The following is a 20,383-nucleotide window of genomic DNA, read 5'->3' on the forward strand; positions in this document are numbered from 1 at the left end:
AGCTGGGCTCTGGGGAGTAATCAGAAGCATCCAATTTCAGTTTAGTTAAATGACAGTTCTAATAATGAGATGTCACATTAGGAACCAGAAGAAGATGCTACTGGGAGACATGTCTTCACCACCACTCATCCTTGCCCACCTGTGCTTTCTGAAGCCCCGAGGTGCTCATACCATCCCTTCACAGATCCATGCTACCATGGGGTGCACACCCTGTCTCTCCCCTGGCCCCTCAGAGGAGTCAACAGATCAGGTTTGCTGTCTGCTGGGTGGTACGGAATGTGAACTTCTAAAAATGCTGGGTATATGAAATTTGGGGGCTTCCCAGGGGACAGGTTGCCACCAGGAGCCTGGGAGTGTGCCCTGAGTGTTCACAGGCTCTAGCTCTAAGAGACCTGTGAGTCCTGTGAACTGGGCGAGTTTCTGTAGGAAGGGGATCTCCTCTGGGGTTCCAGGACTCTGGCACAGGACACAGTCTCTGCCCTCTCTGCCTGCTCTCCGGGACTGAACATGGATTTGCAGTGTAAATGGTGAACCTTTAGATATAGTGCCCTGTGCACAAACCGAACATCCATCCATAGAGGCTGAGCCCCCAAATGACCAAAATGCATCTTGCTTGTGTCCTGTACTCAGAGACACCCAGTTGTGCCACACACCCGAGGCACTTGCACTGGTTGTGTCTATAGCCTCTTTTCTACTCTACCTCTGCTTCTTCACAAGATGCTTGTTCACACATGAAGCGTCTGTGTTTACTCTTTACCGTCTTTCATCTTAGTGGTACAAAGCTGAGAACTAGGCTCTAAGTTTCTCTTTGTTGTCTCTAATGAGTATTATTCTCTTACCTTCAGTTTTCTTTTAGAAGAGTGTAGGGAGGGATTGCAAATAGGGAGAGACAGAGCCATAGTATTTAAAACCAGCCAAAAAAAATGCACCCTTCAATCACTTTGAATAGTTTCCCCCCTACATGTGTTGTTTCACTTGTCAATCTCCATAGGCAGAATGAATACATGAAGTTAGGTTTCCATTGCACCAACATATCAAAACTGGCTTAGACATTTCCCCTCCACCAGGGTATCTCTGAGGTTTTGAAGAAGAACATTAGTCACCTCAGTCATAAATCTGTAAGTAATGGGAAAAAAGCTTTTTGTGTCTATATTCCCAATCTATCAGATTGATTTATTTGTTTGGTAACTGAATGGCGAATTGGTAATTGATACTGACATAACAGGGCTTCCAGGTGGTTTTGTGGTAAAGAGTCTGCCTGCCAATGAAGTAGGCATGAGTACAATCCGTAGGTCAGGAAGATCCCCTAGAGAAGGAAATGGCACCCTGTCCATGGGATTTCCCAGGCATAGAGTGGGCTGCCACTTCCTTCTCTGGGGAATCTTCCCCAACCCAGTAATTGAACCCCTGTCTCCTGCTTTGCAGGTGGATTCTTTACCATCTGCCACCTTGGAAGCCCCGTTAAAGACATAACTAACATTTAAATCATTAGACTGAGTAAAATTGATTACTCTCTAACATCTGGTAGCCCTTATTCAATCAGATGAAGGCTTTAAAGGCAAAGACTGAGATTCCCTGAAGAAGAAGCAATTCTGTCCTAAGAATGTAACATAGAATCACTGCTTGAGTTTCAAGACCGCCTGGTCTGCCCTCTGGAATTTCGACTCTTTCCTACCCTCTGGAATATCCACTCTTGCCTGAATTTTTAGCCTTCTTGGTCACCCTATAGGCTTTAGACCTTCCAGCTCCTACAACCATGATGGTTGATTCCTTAAAATAAATTTCTTTTTCTCATCTCTCCTCTCTATCTATCTTATTGTTTCAGTTTCCTCTGGAGAAATCTAATACGAAGGCATCTTTATATGTATGGCTGAATCCCTTCACTGTTCACCAGAAACTATCACAACATTGCTAATCAGCAATACTCCAATGAGAAATAAAAAGTTTTTTTTTTTAAAAAGGTATATTTACTTAAAAAAAACTTGGTAATTTAGTTAAACACATTCAGAATATAGTAGGCTTATGGGAGAAGATTATAAGGAATTCAGGAAAAGGTAAAGTGAGGTAGGAAAGGATGTGAGTAGGTAAAGTACTGGAGGCCCAGTTCCAGCTAGACACTTCAAACAGATGAACGCTTCCTGCAGGCTGTAAGTGCCAGTCACCTTCTTTCATAGCTGAATTTGAAGACCCTCAAAGTTCTCTCACAGTAAGAATTAATAACATCAGCTTCAAACTTTCATTTCTCTTAAAAATTTATGTGCCTTAGAGAATTTGATCTTTTCTATTGTAAACAGTTCTCATGATTTGTCCACTTTTAACATCCCAAAACTTTAGACACAGATATCTGTCTTCCAAAATCAGAAAAATGACAACATATCCCCATATACAACTTCTTACCTATCTTGACTATGTTCATTTTTCTGCAAGTCATGTTCTTTTTTTCAAGCTTCACGCATATTTTACTGTCTCCAATCAGTAAGAATTTCTTTGTCTTGAGGAAATACCTCTCTTGCAGTTTATTAAAATTCAGGCAATCGACATCCAAAAGCGCCCCACTATAAAAAAAAAAAAAAGGAATTTGTCTTAATTCAAGTATTATTGTATAGAGTGGAATAGCGTCACATCTACATTTCAGTTGTGTGGCTTTAAATTTGTCCATAGAGTAGATCCACATTCGAGAGTTCAGCTCTGTTCAGTTCAGTCGCTCAGTCGTGTCCAACTCTTTGTGACCCCATGGGCTGCAGCATGCCAGTCCTTCTTGTCTATCACCAACTCCCGGAGTTTACTCAAACTCATGTCCGTTGAGTCTATGATGCCATTCAACCCCCTCATCCTCTGTCATCCCCTTCTCTTCCTGCCTTCAATCTTTCCCAGCATCCGGGTCTTTTCAAATGAGTCAGTTCTTCGCATCAGGTGGCCAAAGTATTGGAGTTTCAGCTTCAGCATCAGTCCTTCCAATGAACACCCAGGACTGATCTCCTTTAGGATGGACTGGTTGGATCTCCTTGCAGTCCAAGGGGCTCTCAATAGTCTTCTCCAACACCACAGTTCAAAAGCATCAATTCTTCTGTGCTCAGCTTTCTTTATAGTCCAACTCTCGCAGCCATACATGACTACTGGAAAAACCATAGCCTTGACAACATGGACCTTTGTTGGCAAAATAATGTCTCTGCTTTTTAATATGTTGTTTGAGAGAGAAAATTAAAATAAAATAGCTTTTTGCTGCCATTCTAATGTGCTGATTTACTCAAGCTCTAGATGTAAGTGAACCTGAAAAAGTCAAACACGTGCATGAAAATAATGAAATATTCTTAACTTTTAGACTTGATTATTAGAAGATAAATACTTTTTTAAAGTGGGAAGCTAATTTCTTTCTTTTTATTTTTTGATGTTCTGCAGAAATATATTGAAAAAAAAAGCCTATAAAGAAATATTGACAAAAAAGTTTAAATTAATCTAAAGGATTATATACAAAAAAACACATACACTACAGGATTTCCCTGATGGTCCAGTGGTTAAGAGTTTCTTCCAATGCTGGGGATGCAGATTCAGTCCCTGTTTGAGGAATTAGTAATAGGCTCCCACATGCCTTGGGGCAGCTGGACCCACGTGCCAAAACTACTGAGGCTGCACATCACAACTAAGACCCAGCACAGTCATAAAGTAAAATGTGTGTGTGTAAATCGCTCAGTCATGTCCGACACTTTGCAACACCATAGACTGTAGCCCGCCAGGCTCCTCTGTCCGTGGGATTCTCCAGGCAAGAATACTGGAGTGGGTTGCCATTTCCTCCTCCCGGGAATCTTCTCAACCCAGGGATTGAACCCAGGTCTCCCACATTGCAGGCAGAATCTTTACTGTCTGATCCACCAGGGAAAAACAACCCCTGCCCCCCACCTACCCCTCATATAAGTAAATATTAAAAAAAATACACTTAGTAGGTAATTTTGGAATTTTTATGGGTAATTTTGGCTGAGTTCCACTTTTAATTAATCAACAGATTGTTAAATCAACCCTTCTCCCCACACTTCTTGGATTAAATGCTCTAGGAACTGAATTCTGTCACTTCTGTGACCTCCTATTCCCTAAAAGATCAGACTTTCAGGAAATGCAAGAAAAGAGAATGTTGCCTACAATGCAACTCCATCGAAAGCTCCAAATTGTACTCTTTCAAAAAATTCCTCCAGGGATGGAACCCACATCTCCTGTGTCTCCTACACTGCAGGCAAATTCTTTACTACTGAGCCATCAGGGAAGCCTACATGTATACCCTGCTGTATTAAAAACAGATAACCAACAAGGACTTACAGTATAGCATGTGGAACTCTGCTCAATGCTATGTGGCAGCCTGGATGGGAGTGGAGTTTGGAGAAAATGAATACATATGTATGTAAGACTGAGTCCATTTGCCGTTCACCTGAAGCTATCATTGTTTATTAATCAGCTAGATCTCAACACAAAAAGTTTTTTTTTTTAAGTATGTTTTTAGTTCCAGAATAGCTTATATCACACTAACCCTCGACAAAAAACTACAATAAACTTTGAACAAGGTATTTTTGAAAATACTCTTTAAATACTATTGGAGAATAATCAAAAGTAGGCAGAAACTAAAGGGAATTTAATTCTTTAGAAAAGGGTGAATTAGATCTTTCTTTCTATGTTGTTTGTTTTGTTTTATCTAAGGCTACTTTGTGGTGGGCATTTAGAATCTAATAGAAGGCCACAGTTTTACTGTCTTAAGTTAGAGGACAAAATTTCATTTGGCCAAAATGGCTGGGTATTTTTAAGGGGGAAAAGCCTAGAAATGAGGAAGCTTTAGAGATAGAAGACACCGGGTCTATACATAAACTCTGCTTAAATTATTATATGTCCCCTTAATTATGCTAATGTGGAGGAAGCTCCAAGGAAACTGTGAAAATAGCTAGATAGTTCTAGAAAGAACTAAACATATTTTTGGCGCTGCCCGAAAAGAAAAATTTGGAGATTAATCCAGCTAAGTTAACTGAGTAACAGAGTTAAAATTAATGCTTGCCAGAGGAAATTAGGGAGAAGGCAATGGCAACCTACTCCAGTACTCTTGCCTGGAAAATACCATGGAAGGAGGAGCCTAGTAGGCTGTGGTCCATGGGGTCACGAAGAGTCGGACACGACTGAGCGACTTCACTTTCACTTTTCACTTTCATGCATTGGAAAAGGAAATGGCAACCCATTCCAGTACTCTTGCCTGGAAAATCCCATGGAAGGAGGAGCCTGGTAGGCTGCAGTCCATGGGGTCGCGAAGAGTCGGACACGACTGAGCGACTTGACTTTCACTTTTCACTTTCATGCATTGAAGAAATGGCAACCCACTCCCTGGTTCTTACCTGGAAAATCCCCAGGACAGAGGAGCCTGGTGGGCTGCCGTATATGGGGTCGCACAGAGTCAGACACGACTGAAGTGACTTAGCAGCAGCAGCAGAGGAAGTTATCAAAACCCAGCAAATAAATAAACCACCCTATTTTCAAAAGCACCCTTCCTACATTCAAAAGCTGTTGCAAAAGAGCAGAAAAAGAAAAACATGACACATAGTCAAGTCAAAAAGCAGTCAATGGAAATTGACCCTAAGATGACTTGGATATCGGAACCAGCAGAAAAGAACTTTTCAGCAGCTTTTGTAAATATGTTTAAGGGCTAAACAAAAAATGCTATCATAATTATTAAACAAATTTATAACTTTAGTGGAGAAGTGGAAACTAGAAAAGAGAACAAAATGAAAATACTATAACTGACAAGTATAAATGTAAAGTTTTAAAGGATGGCCTTAATAGCAGATTGAAGATGGCAGAAGCAAAGGTTGGTGAAGTTAAGACAGATCAATAGAAATTTTTCAGTCTGAAACAACAGAAACAAAGTCTTGTTGACCTGTGGGACAATATCAAGGGGACAAATAAATATGCAATTAGAGTTTCAGAACAAAAGAGAGAAAGAATTTGGCTGAAAAATACTTAAAGAAATAATATTCTCAAATTTCCAATATGTCAGAAAGCATATCAACTTCTGGGCTTAAAAAACTCAGCCAATTCAAGCAGAATAAGTACAAAGGAAACCATACCTAGGTACATCATGGTCAAATGGCTGAAAAGCAAAGGCAAATAAATCTTGAAAGCATGCAGAGAAGTAGATCACTTCTCATCAGAAATTATGTGACCCAGAAGACACTGGAATAATATATTTAAGACTCTGGAAGGGGAAAAATTGTCTGCTTTGAATCCTTATAGTATAACATATTCTTCAATAATGAAGGCAAAATAAGGATATTTTTAGCTATATAAAAATTTACATAATTTGTTTTAGGAAGTTCTTTAGACCAAAGGGCAATAATATAGGTATAATTTCAGATCTACAGGAAGCAATTAGGTGTACCATAATAAATATCAAAAACACCACATATTTTCTTTCATAAATTCTTTAGAGATAAAGATTGTTCAGGACTTCCTTGGCAGTCCAGTGGTTAATACTCTGTGCTCCCAATGCCAGAGGGGCAGGTTCAATTCCTGGTCAGGGAACTAAGATCCTGCTTGCCACACAGTGTGACCAGAAAAAAGAAAAGGATTTTTTAAAACAAATAATGTAATATTATTGTGGAATTAGTGATATGCATAGATATGAAATATATGACAGTAGTACAGAGGCTAGAATGTGCTAAGTACAATTGTATTGTTCCAAGTTCCTTACGTTTTTCATGAAATAGTACATTAACTCTAAACTCTGATAGGAAATGGTTGAATATTGCAACACTTAATATAAAAAGAAATAGTGCCCAGATGTGTAAGTAAGGCAGGCATAGAATGTTTCAATAGTTCCATTTCTTTCAAAGAAGTTAAATTGATTACTAATAAGTTTTCCTATAAAGAAAATTTTATGTCCAGATAAAACTGGTGAATTCTATCATCAGTGCCAATCTTACACAAATTCTCTCAGAAAATTAAGGAGAAATGAACCTTTCCCAACTTGTTTTATGAAGTTAGCTCAAGTCTGGTACCAAAAGCTGGCAAAGATATTACAGAAAAGAAAGTTATAAATTAATATTCCTCAATTAAATGTTAATATATTGATGCTAACACATAACGATAAAGTAGGATGCACTGCAGGAAATCAAGGTAGGGTCAACAATCAAAGATCAATCAATATGATTCACCACATGAACAAAATAAAAAACATGGATAATCTGATCATCTCAATAGATGTGGAAAAAGCATATGACAAAATTCAACATCCATTTACAACTAAAATCTCAGTAGACACCTCAACCTGATAAGGGGTACTTAACGAAAAGTCTATGGTTAAGAACATGCTTGGTGGTGAACTAGTTAACAGTTTTCTCCTAAGATAAGGACAAAGCAGGAATATCTATTTTCCCCACTTTTATTCAACAGTATACTGGAGGTTCTAACCAGTGCACAAGCCAAGAGAAACAAATAAAAATCATTAGTTTGCAAAGAAAGAAAATGAAATTTTGATTATTTTCAGACATGTTTGTTCACATGGAAAACTATAAGGATATTCCAACACAATTACAGGAACTAATATAGTGATTTCATTAAGGTCAGTTTACAAAAGTCAATCTTATTTCTATAGACTAGTGTCCAAAAATTGGAAAATAATTTAAAAAATAACAGCTCCACTTATGATAGCAATAAAACATAAAATGCTTAGAAATAAAATTAACAAAGGATGTTTAAGGCCTTTCCAAAGGAAATTACAAAACATTCCTGAGATCTATTAAAGGAAATCTAAAGAGAACACAAAGAACTCAGAATAGCCAAACAACACTGAAAAAAAGTAGAACAAAGATGAAGTACTCAGAGACTTGATTTCAAACTTACTATAAGATTATGACCATCAAGACAGCTTAGCACTGTCACAAGGATAGAAATATTGATCAATGGATAATATAATGTTCTGAAATAGACTCATACATATAAAGCTTATTGATTTTAAATACATGCACCCAATGAATTCAGTGGAAACAAATTTCTTCAGCAAATAGTCCTGGAACAATGTGGAAAATATGAACCTCAATTTCACAAAAATTAATTGGGTATGGAGTATAATTCTAAATATAAAGACTAAAACTGTGAACTGTTTAGAAGAAAACATGAGAAAATATCTTCCTAACTTTGAGGGTAGACACAAATATGACACAAAAACACTAAATATAAAAAAGAAAAATAAAACAAATTGGGCTGCATCAAATGAAAATCTTTTGCTTATTAAAATATGCCATTAATGAAATGACAATAGCAGATTCATTGATAGCAATTCATTAGTAAACTGAAATAGCAGGAAATAGTTGTAGTACATATATCTAAGATCATAATTGTATATAGAGCATATGAAGAACTCACACCCAAGGGACAAATAATTCAATGAAAAAAGAAAAAAATCTAACAGCTATTTGCCAAAAGAATACATACAAATGGCCAACAGTACATGAAAAGGTGGTCAACATTATTTGTCTTGCAAAATGTAAATAAAATCATGAGATACTATTTCAATGTCAAGTATTGGGAAGGATGTGCAGTTCTCATACATTGAGAGCAGAAGAGTACAGTGATATGACCACTTTGGAAAACTTGTTGGGCAGTTTCTTATAAAGGTAAAAACACACCTACCCCAGTGATACAGTAATTCCACTCCAAGATTTTTACTTTAAAGAAGTGAAAATTTATATTAAACTGATTTGTGAAAGAATGTCAATGATAACTTTAAAAAAGAATAATCTCAAACTTGAGAAAGCTCAGATGTCCATTAAAAACAAAAGGATTAAAAATTTTTGATATATTTGTTGGAGTACAGCTGATTAACAATGTTGTGTTGGCTTCAGGTGTACAATGAAGTGATTTGGTTATACACATACATGTATCTAGGGCTTTCCAGTGGCTCAGCAGTAAAGAATCCGCCTGTCAATGTAAGAGACACAGGTTCCATTACTGGGTCAGGATGATCCTCTGGAGGAAGTCATTGCAACCCACTCTAGTATTCTTGCCTGGGAAATCTCATGGACAGAGGCGTCTCGGAGTCAGACAGGATTTAGAAACTAAACAACAATAACAAAAACCACAACAACATACATGTATCTATTCTTTTTCAAATTCTTTCCCACTTAAGTTTTTAAATAATATTGAACAGAGTTCCCTGTGCCATACAGTAGGTCCTTGTTGGTTATCCTTTTAAAATATAGCAGTGTGTACATCAATCCCAAACTTCCTAACTATCCCTCTCCTCAACCCGTCCTCCCTGCTATTTATAGAGAGATATTTGCTTAACTTGTATATTTAGGTAAAGAAATAAGATCTCACCATCTAACTTTGATCAATAATTTATAAAGATGGATGAGGACAAGAGTAAAAGTTCTTAAAAAAAAATCTATGGTATATTTGAACAGTGGAATACTCAAGCAAGTGGAAAACTGAGCTATGAGATAAGCATAAACATGGATAAATCTCAAAAACATTTTGTTGTGTGAAAGAAGTCAGACAGAAAAGAGGGAGCAGTATATTATTTCATTTATAAGAACTATCAGAAACCAGCAAAACCAAAGGGTGACAGAATTCAAAACTGATTTCTCACAGGAGATGAGAGATTGAAAGGGGACATGATGCATCCTTCCAGGGTGAAAGGAATTTTCTGCATCTCAACTGAGGTGATGGCAACATGTCATATATGTTTCTCAAAACTCATTTAGTATTTTTACATTTTACCATAGGTAAACTTTACCCCCCAAATGAACTGTAATCAAAAAAGAAAGTAAAATGAAATTAACAAATGACACAAAAATTAAAGAAGTAAAGCAAAGTATGTATTCTCACTGTAAAAATAAACAATGCACAGTAAAAGGAAAATTACTCATTTCTCTTCTTTCCTTCAACCCCCAGTTTGATTCACATCTCTTGTGATAACCATGGTTACCAGTTTGTTTTCCCTACATACCATTTAAATCCAGCCACAGAGTCCTAAAAAGAAGTAAACTGGGTCAAATTGGAAGTGAGGATTGTGGTAGAAAATGGTTGGCTTCTGTGAAGAGAATTCTTCTCATTAATCAGATTTTTTTTAGGAAAAAAAAAATATGGAGAGTATATTCTCCAAAGGTCATTTGCTACCCGCAATGTAGAATGTGTGTTGGTTTTCTGTGATGAAACTGGATGTGTGTACACGTTTCTCTGCATGTGCACATATAAGCCCTTTCCAGGATCATTCCTGAGCTCTCTAGCAGACGTGTGTGGAATATTCAATTGCAGATCCTTAGCATGTAGGAATGTTCCAGTACTGTTGGACGTTTGAGAAGAATCTAAAATGATATTCTCAATTCATTCTTGCTTTTCAAGAAATGTGAGCAATGAGCAACAACAATGAAGCATCACCATACGGCTGCCTCACAAGGCTGGGCACCCTTTAAGGGCTGAGCCCTAGGGCCTGCTCTGTGTGGAGGGGAAGCCGTGATAGGAGACTAAGAGACGACTGTGGTCTAGAACAGACAGCCTCATTTCGTGCCCCTGACCCTGGCTTCAGGTGATCAGAGGAAACTCAGGGTCTCCCATGAGTGGCTCAACTCTAGTCAATCCAATTAATTTCAATTAGCTTAATTAAATTAAAACAACTTACTTGGTGCTAAGTGTGTATTGCGAGGATGAGCAATGTTCTGGGACTACACTCCCCAACACAATGGCCACAGCCCCATGTGTGGATTTTGAATCTTTGAAATATGGCTTGTTTAAATTAAGATGTGCTCCAAATATGAAATACCAGATTTTGAAGATGTAGATATTTAAAATACCTCATGAATATTTATGTTCATACTATTCATATTTTTTGTTCATGTAGGTTGAAATGATAATATTTTGGCAATATTGCATTAAATAAGATGTTATTAAAATTAATTTTCACCTATTTTTTTAAAACATGGCTACTAGACAATTTAAATTACATATATCACTCCCACATTTGTGGGTCATATTATATTTCTGTTGGATAGAGCTGTTTTAAGGTATTTTGGTGGGGAGAAAAGATCGCTACAGGTACCCAAGTAGACCCATAGGCTAGCAAAATTGGTCCCGTGGAGGACATCAACCCTCAGCTACTTACACAAATTCCTTTTTTTCTGAAAATAGAGACTGCTGGGGACCAGAGGATTCTTCACCTCAATGCCACTTTCCTCAATCTATAAACTTGTGTAGTTTAGTGTGATAAACACATTTCTCTTGTTGGTGCAAGCAGGTATTTACATGGAAATACTAAAAACAAACCCCAAAGGTTATTCCTCATTTGGTCCTAAAAGACAGAATCTTCTCAAAAGTTAGTATGGTTTAGAAAGGGCTAGATTAACAACACTTGACAGATATTGCTAGTTAAGTCAGGAACACGAGGTAGCCTGGGCTGGATGCAACCTGTGATGTTGGTGGTAATTGATGAAAAAAAAAAATGACATATTTGAAGTGGTATCTGTAGGTGGCACGTGGGAGTGACTGCGGCACCTCCACCAATGTGGAAATAAAGGAAATACAATTACCTTCTGAGAGCTGCCTGTGAAAATTATGCAAACAGCTAAAAAGCAGGGGCCCAAATTTACATGCCTATGGTGTCCACGTGGGTAATGAAAATGAGAACAGTGGGCTAACTTCATGACTGAGATTTAATTCTCCATCTGTAGAAGCCATCAGAATTCTGTTCAGTTAATTTTTGCTGTCTGGGCCCAGTATTACCAAATCTGATTTTCAAAGAGATACCTAGATTTTTAAAGGCTAGCAACTAAATTAAAAAAGAAAATTAACCACTTTGAGATCTGAATCAAATAACTGGTTTTATCAATAAAATCAACAAACAGATTTCCTTTGTTTTGCTTCTATATTTACTGAATCTTTGGATCACATTTTTAAATGAAAATCCCATGACACAAAATGAAATATCATTTACAGGCACCAACCATAAGCCAGACACTAATCCTTCTACCTCAGTGTGAGCGGTTGTTATGATCAGACTTTAAATGTGATTCTCAGGTCACAGAGCTAGTTATTGGGTTATTGGTTAAATTGATCATTGAGATAACAACCTCCCTGCCTGTTTCCGGAGCTTCAGCTTTGTCACTGCCAGTACCTGGGAGCCTGTCAGGGTGCTGGTGAACAAAAAATTTCTAGGTCCCCCAGTGAGAGTGGATTTATATTGATGAGGTACGATCTACTGCCCTCTCTGTCACCTCCCCTCAAAGACTTGAGCGCGGGATGAATATTTGGTTCACTATAAGAGTTGCATTTATCCATGTGAAGTTGTCACTTGGCATGCTGGTCATTTGCCTCTGTGATTTTGGCTAATCCAAGTTCATCCCCGAGAGATGGATCTGCATGTTGAATCCTAAATTATTGGTTTCTAAGCCTGGGAGTCTGGCGGCCAGATCAGGCAGGTGGTAAGTGCTTGTTGGAAAATGACCCTGGTGAGCCCTCTGGGAAACATCTGGTTTCCATAAAAAATCCCACCTGTGTAAAGACTTCAGCAGAACTCAGTTTTCAGTGATTTCCAATTTCTTTTTTTATAAATTTATATTCACAGAAAAAAAGAAAAAGCTCGCATAAAGCAATTTTGGGGGAAAGAAATCCAAACTTAGCAACAAATTCAACACTGTTTAAGGGGCTTTAACTTGAGCTACAGCACTCCCCCCCACCCCAGGTGGCCCTAAGTGGTAAAGAACCCTCCTGCCAATGCAGGAGACATAAGAGATGCAGGTTCAATCCCTGGGTCTAGAAGATCCCCTGGAGGAGGGCATGGCAACCCTCCCCAGTATTCTTGTCTGGAGAATCCCAGGAGGAGCCTGGTAGGCTATAGTCCATAGAGTCACAAAGAGTCAGACATGACTGAAATGACTTAACACACTCTTAACTTGAGCTACACCGCTGCTCAGAACCCAGGAGTTGCACAAATCTTCCCCTCAAGGTGTGGCTAACTTTGTGAAGATGACTGCCCTCTAGAAGCATCTTAGCCTACTAAGGGCTTCATACTTACTTTTTAACACAGAAAACATGTCTTAAAATAATCCCTTTCTAATGGAAATACCTGAATCCAACCTAACAACCCAAACGGAGGCTACGGACAAGTTAAAATACGACAGGAGAAATCAAGAGACTCGTGAAAGGAAGCGGGAAAGTTTGTTCAAGTGGCCAAGGAAGTGGTCAGGTACTGTCATGAGTGAAAGTGGACAGAAGGTCAACCTCTGCCTCCCCAATTAAAACCACTGCCGTTTACCACCCAGCAGGCTGGAGAGGCAAAGCAGACCTCTGTGTCAGAGGGGGTTTTGCCCACAAAAATGATGTGCGTCTTTTGAATAAGTTGTTCAGCAGCTTTAGTGGAGTCTACTTGTTGCACAGACTCTGGACATTGTAGGTTCTTCTTCTCTAGATGTATGTTATTCCTGGAAAGCATGTGATAGAAGTGAACTGACAGAGGCAGACTGAGAACACACTATGGCATTCAAGTCCAAGGTCATATTTATCCAAAGACCTTAGCAGGAGACATTGCATGCACAGAGGCAGGGAATTAACATGACATGGGATTCAGGGCTTGTCAAGACCAAGTATTGTGGGAGATTGGCTGTCTATGGAATATAAGAAGCCCTCTTTTACTACTGGTAGATTTTGACTCATTTTCCTTACTACACAACTAACTAAAATTAGGTCATCTGATATGAATTTGGAAATAGCCACAAGTCAGAATTTCATGACAGAGTATTTTTTTTTCAAGTCATCAGAGATAGTAACTCTTGGCAACAAGAGATGATTTGTGGAAGAGGGAGAAGATAAGTTCTCTGAGCTCTTTACTAAACTTTCAAATCAGCTAAGAGACTTTCTCTTTCTTTTTACCTTTCTTAGTGGCTCCATGAAACCCAGAGTCAATTTCTTCCTGTGGATTTTTAGAAAACTGGTATTGGCAACTGGCTGGGTGGCAGTTGGGTCTAGATTCACAGAGTTTTGACTTAATGCCTTTTTTTCATTACTTATTACATACTGGATGTGTCATCCAATTAAATAATTGAAGTATTAAATTATTTAATCTCACATCTCCCTATGAGGTGATATTTAACTGGTGAAGAAACAAAGGAACAGATAAGTTACACAACTTACTCTAGGTTAAAAAACCAGTTAAGTGCTCGTGTTAGGATCAGAAACCAGGCACCCGCCCTGAGTGTGGCTTGAAGACACTAGCTTGTTCCATGTTGGGCAAAGAGCCTTCAGGGGAGGAGTGAACCAGGACAATCAGAATTTAAGTTCTGCCATGAAGTCAGGAGGGATGTGGGACCTCCCACACCCACACCATCATTTGGCTGTAGCAGCGAGGACCTGAAAGATGAGCTCCTGAGTGTTTCTTTGCTTGAGTCTCTTGGTGAAAGACAAGGAGTTTGAGGAAGCTTTTGGAATTTACTCAATTTTAACATTTGATAATTAGCCCCCACACTCTCCTTTGCAGCTGTTGCCGTGCAGTGTAAGAAAGAGAGACGGAGGGTTTATAAGCACCCATTGAAGGTGCCATTCCTCACCATATTTCAAATTCCAGGTTGGTGGTGTTGATGTCCGAGTCATCAAACGTGCAGGTCAGCAAGTGCTGGAGTCCATCCACTTCCAGCTGACTGTAGCACGAGAATGAGTAGTCATCCAGTTCTGCGTCGTCAAAATCTCCTGGCAAGGAACAAACCTATAGATGTTAATGAAGCCAATAAGTGCCTCTTGTGCAATCTGGACTAATGTTGCCGAAATGGCAGACTTTCATGGCAGACATGAAGGAGTGCTGATTGTTTGTCTAAAGATGGAAAGCCCAAGGGCAAAGACAAGAAACAGGACTTCAAAAAAACAAAAATAAAAGCAAACAAAATGACAAAACTCAAATAAAACTTAATGAACACAGATTTTTTTCTAATAGAAAAAAGTCATCACAATTAATAAATAGTCTCCAAAGATTTATAAATATCTCTGCTGTTGGGTAAGAGCATTGGAGATCTAGACTGAGACACTAAATGCATCCTTTCTTTTGTATAATGAGTATTTCTTTTGTTAGTTTATACATTTAAATGAGATACTCTATTATTCATGTGCCACCTAATCTAGTCTTATACTTTATTACTAATCTTCCTTTATTGCCTCCCAAGAAATTTTTTTGAATGAATGAATGAAGATGATAGCTATCTTGCAGTCAGAAGTTCACTTCTTAAAACAGTAGCTTTCCCTTACCTAAACAGGTATCCCACCTAAAAGTTCCATTGATTTTTCCCATTGTATGAATATATATTTAAGGCCACTTGTCTTAAGCTACTAACAGGCAAACAGGATCAGAAAAAAATTACATCACAGGACTCAGACCTGGTGGAACTTCCCATGAATCTTAAAGATACTACTTCTGTGCTTGTATATCCTCCCTTTAGAGATATTGTGTTTTATGAATATGAGCAAAATTCTAGAAGCATGTGGGAAACTAGAATTTTTATGCCATTGCTTTTGGAAAGTACTGTCTTTTAGAGATAGCATTTGATTTTTTAAGATGGATTGAGGCCCCTAAGATTAAATATATATTTTGTGTGTATATTTAATAGTATTTAATAAAGAAAAATATGTCATCAAAGATACTCCAACTGGGATCTGAGAAAATCCAGAGTAACCAAAGCCATTCTCGGAGAGATTGAGTGCTTCAATCTCTTGAAGCAGACAGACCTTGAAGCAGAAAGACTGCTTCAAGGTCTATTGATACTGAAATTACTTTGGCCACTGATACTAGAAAATTGAAGCTCTAGGGGTTGGGAAGAACCCACTCCAGTATTCTTGCCTAGAGAATCTCCATGGACAGAGGAGCCTGGCGGGCTACAGTCCATGGGGTCACAAAAAGTTGGACATGACTGAGCGACTAAACACAACACAACACAGCACAGGTTTTAAATAGGAGAGAGAAGATACTGAAAATTACATCCCAACTGAGTATCCCGAAGGCCGCGGGATTACAGACAGAACGCTCTTTACTTCAACAACCCAGTTGTTCTTTGGGAGAATTAGTAAAGCTGGTTGTGAGTGGACCAACCAGTTGTGAGAAAGGTCAGTTCAGTCAAAGCAACAAATCTTGAAAAGCCACACCAAGGTAAGAGCTGCAGGCACTGCTGTTTCTGACTATACCTAGAATCCATCAAGCTCACAGTTCTGCCACCAGCAAAGGCTCCTGATGCTGGGAAAGACTGAAGGCAGGAGAAGAAGGGGACGACAGAGGATGAGATGGTTAGATGGTATCACCGACTTAAAGGACATGAGTTTCAGCAAGTTCCAGGAGTTGGTGATGGACAGGGGAGTCTGGCATGCTGCAGACCATGGGGTCACAAAGAGTTGGACATGACTGAGTAACTGAAGTGAACTGTATTTCAGCTGGATATGGCCCTCTTTTTAATGGCAGTTTTAAATAATGAGGGGCAGCCCACTATTTGGGGCTTCCATGTCAAAATATATTCGCTCTTAATCTTACAGAGTGAGATCCAGTCCCCTAATTGCTGGCATGTCCACCAATCTGGTACAACAGAACCTACATTACTATTTGGATTCAGACACTTGTGGATCAACTTTGTCTCCAAAACTCTTTAACATACAACTTAAGCCAGAGTGAGCAGAATTTAGTAGATTCTGGTATCAACAGAACAAAGCATTCCTGTATAATTTGCTGTTTATTCTTACACAGCAGTGATCACTTACAATAGCCAAGACATGAAAACAACCTGAAGGTCCATTGACAGTTTAACTGATAAAGAACATGTTGTATGTATATATATATATACTACTATATATACTGTATATACTAATACTATATTGGAGAAGGAAATGGTAACCCACTCCAGTGTTCTTGCCTGGAGAATCCCAGGGACGGGGGAGCCTGGTGGGCTTCTGTCTATGGGGTCACACAGAGTCAGACATGACTGAAGCGACTTAGCAGCAGTAGCATATATACTACACACACACACACACCCCCCCCCACACACCCCCCACACACACACTGGAATATTACTCAGCCATGAAAAAGAATGAAATAATACCATTTTCAGCAACATGGATGGAGCTAGAGACTATCATGCTAAGATAAGTAAGCCAGATAGAGAAAAATAAATATCATATGATATTGCTTATATGTAGAGTCTAAAAAAATGATACCAATGAAATTATTTACAAAATAAAAATAGATTCACAGACATAGTAAACAAACTTACTTAATTTACCAAAGGGAACAGTGGAAGGTGGGGGAGGCAGATAAATTAGGAGTTCGGGATTAACATATGCATACTACTATATATAACATAGGCAAATAATAAAACCCTACCGTAAAGCCCAGGAACTATACTCAATATCTTGTAATAATCTATAATGGAAAAGAATCTGAAAAAAATATGTACATATGTGTGTGTGTCTCTCTCTATATATGTATAACTGAATCACTTTGCTGTATACTTGGAACTAGCACACATTGTAAATTAATGATATTTCCATGAAAGAGAAGAAAATAATGGTCATACAGTTAAAATGGCCGTGTTTTGAGAAAAAGCTCCTTGGTTCTTTAACAGGTTTGGAGCTCGTTGACTCTGAGCCAAAGTTGCTTTGTAAACAAGAAAAGTCCCCTCAATTACCTGCAAAATTGCATGGCATTTTACAAAGAGAATGTCATATCTGCTCTCAGCTTAGTTAAGAGTCATATACACAGTGGTTAAGACCTCCAGCACCAGAGCTGGACAGATGTGGATTTAAATCCTGGCTGTTCCACTGTGTAGCTGTGATCCTTCATCAGGTCCTCTCTAAGCTTCAGGGTTCTGATATTTAAATTCGTGTTATTATGAGGAATCACTGAATACAAAGATATTTCTTAGAACACAGAAAATACTCAATAAGGGCTAGCTAAAACTATTATCACATTTTTTGAGAAATAAAGAAAAGGTAAAAAAAGAATTCTAATTCGAAGGATATACATGAAACCTTTGGTGGCTCCTTTGAAAAAGAGTGTTTTGTCAAAGGTATTATTATGACTACAGATTTGAAATTACACAGAGCTCATGAACAGTGAGTTTTTAAAAATTCTCACTATAAAAATTAGAATTTTTGAAATATGTATTATAGACAAGAGAATGTGGTTTAGAAGTTTTCCTACTGGAAGGGCTTAGTTGATTAAAAGTATAAATAATTTGGATTTTTAAAAAGTATCTTCTTTTCTTGATCATTCTTATGCTTATCAGAGAACTAACCTATCTTTAACAAGGAGCAGTTGATTATTTTGAATTCCTGACACCTCAAACTGAGAAGTATTTTGATGTAATCATGTGGATGGGTGGTTACAGATCTCTTAAAAAAATACCCTGAAATTTAAAAAGTTGAAGTGAAAACTCAGCTTTTAACTAGAATCCTTAATTTGTTTTTAAAATAAAATGACCACTGCGGGGAGTGGTGAAGCAGAAGGGATATATTATATTCCAAAGGGGAAGATTTATGTGTTACCTGCCAAGCATCTATCTGTACAGACACAAGACAACATTTACCATGAATTAATTATCATCCCCCACACATTCACAGTCACGCTATGAAAAATGTCAACCCTCTGACAATTCCATTAATGAAAATATGCTAGGGATTTCCATCCTTAGTGATTACATGACTTAAGCTATCTAAGCTGAGTCATTAGGCTGACGTGCTTGATATCTTCACTAGGCAAATACTTTTTAAATCTTAAAGTGAAAGTACTTAATTTTCAGGAACAATTTGGTGGTCCAAGTTTCCAGGTGGCTCCTCTGGGCCACTTCACCTTTGCGTAATTTCAGTTGTAATTACAATAGGTTTACAAAGTAGACAGCATCTGCCTCTAGGTACTAAGTATTTAAGGATACTAAAGAAAATTGTTATATGATGATAAATTTGTTGGCCTGGATACAGTTAAATATATTTCAAAGAGAACTCATTCAGATCTTACCCCTATTCAATTATTCACTAAGAATACCACATGATCACACCAAAACTAAAGTATTTTGAGGAAATTTTCAAATATTTGTTAAATGTCTACTATGTTCTAGATACTGGAGTAGGTGTTGAGAAAACAGCAAAGGTAAGTGCAGACAAAGTGGTTGTTTCTGGATATTATTTTATCTTGAAAGTGATGTTTTTGGAGCCTCTTAAAAGCTAAAGCAAAACAAAATGAGCTGCTTTTCTTGGCAAGGTAAAGTTACCTTGAAGGTTCTCTAACAAGCATAACCATTGTGTCTCTATGGGTGTTCTTTTTGTAAGATCAGAGGCATCAACAAATATTTAAGATTCACATTGGGAGAGTCAAGTGCCTCCCTTGACAATTCTAAGCCTTTACGGACCACTTGCAGTGTTGGCCCCAGGCCCCCTGTCCTGGTGGTTAGAACAGGCAAAAGGGTTAAGTACGTGGTAAGTCCTCAAACTCCCTTATATTTAACCCAGTGTCCCACTCCAGTCTATTATGGATCTGAGCAACTGAAATAGATGCTAGGGATCATCTGAAATCCTGAAGAAAAATCAGAAATGACTCACCATTCTCTGCATAGCCACTTTCTCCAGAAACGGCTTGAAGTAAATAGAAAAGCATACCCAAAGCAGTACTTAGAAGTGTCATTCTGAGAGAGAAATAGAGACAGCAAGCGCATGAGCCTATGCGTAGGAATGAATGAGAGAGAGAACACGAGCAACTTAAGTCTATAGCTTTAGGACTTTATACTTGTTTAACCACAGGGGGGAAGTAGGGGGGAAGTCTAAACAGAAGAAAAGAAGGCAAGTGCCAGAAACAGGAAGTGTGAGTAAAAGTATTGCTGCTGTAAGCAGAAGCAGAGGAAAAGAAGGGATGGAGCCTTTCAGAGGCTGGTACCTCTTTGGCATCCCTGGCTGCCCCCAAATGTACTGGCCTTATTTCAGATGGAGGTGGTGGATTCAAATCTAGGCTTGAACTAGCTTAGATCCACTTTAAAAGAATCATGAGACAAAAATCTAAACAGACAAAGTTTATCAATTGCTTGTCTGAGTGAGTGTTGCTATAAAGGAAGATTGTGCACTTAATCAAGTCATTTACTGCAGGTATATTTTAAATTATCTACCTCTCATCTCTGAACATACATGATAGAGTTCCACAAGCACAGTCACTTTTCTGTTGTGTTTTTTGTGTATCCCTGGTGGTTACGTATGCCTCATCCACCGTAGTAGGCACTTGAGAATTATTTGTTTAATGTAGAAGTTGGCAAGCTAGGGCCTAGGAGCCAAATTTGGCCCACTACTTGTTTTTGTAATGGGCTTCCCTGGTGGCTCAGATGGTAAAGAATCAGCCTGCTATGCAGGAGACCTGGGTCCA

The 20,383-nt window shown here is 38.3% G+C and overlaps 1 protein-coding gene across 1 annotated transcript in view; it reads right to left on the reverse strand.

The window, feature by feature from the left end:
• The window catches only part of IL7R (interleukin 7 receptor), a 31,697-nt gene extending 11,967 nt beyond the window's left edge, over positions 1-19,730 (reverse strand). Inside the window, exons 1-3 of the mRNA XM_043887761.1 lie at positions 19,576-19,730; positions 14,562-14,700; positions 2,398-2,555 (exon numbers count right to left, since the gene is read on the reverse strand). Coding sequence (XP_043743696.1) covers positions 2,398-2,555; positions 14,562-14,700; positions 19,576-19,657 — 379 coding nt within the window. The 5' untranslated portion in view covers positions 19,658-19,730. The remainder of the gene's footprint in view (positions 1-2,397; positions 2,556-14,561; positions 14,701-19,575) is intronic.
• Positions 19,731-20,383: the final 653 nt, after the last annotated feature.

The sequence above is a fragment of the Cervus elaphus genome, chromosome 25 (genome assembly GCF_910594005.1).
Source record: "Cervus elaphus chromosome 25, mCerEla1.1, whole genome shotgun sequence".
NCBI lineage: Eukaryota > Metazoa > Chordata > Mammalia > Artiodactyla > Cervidae > Cervus > Cervus elaphus.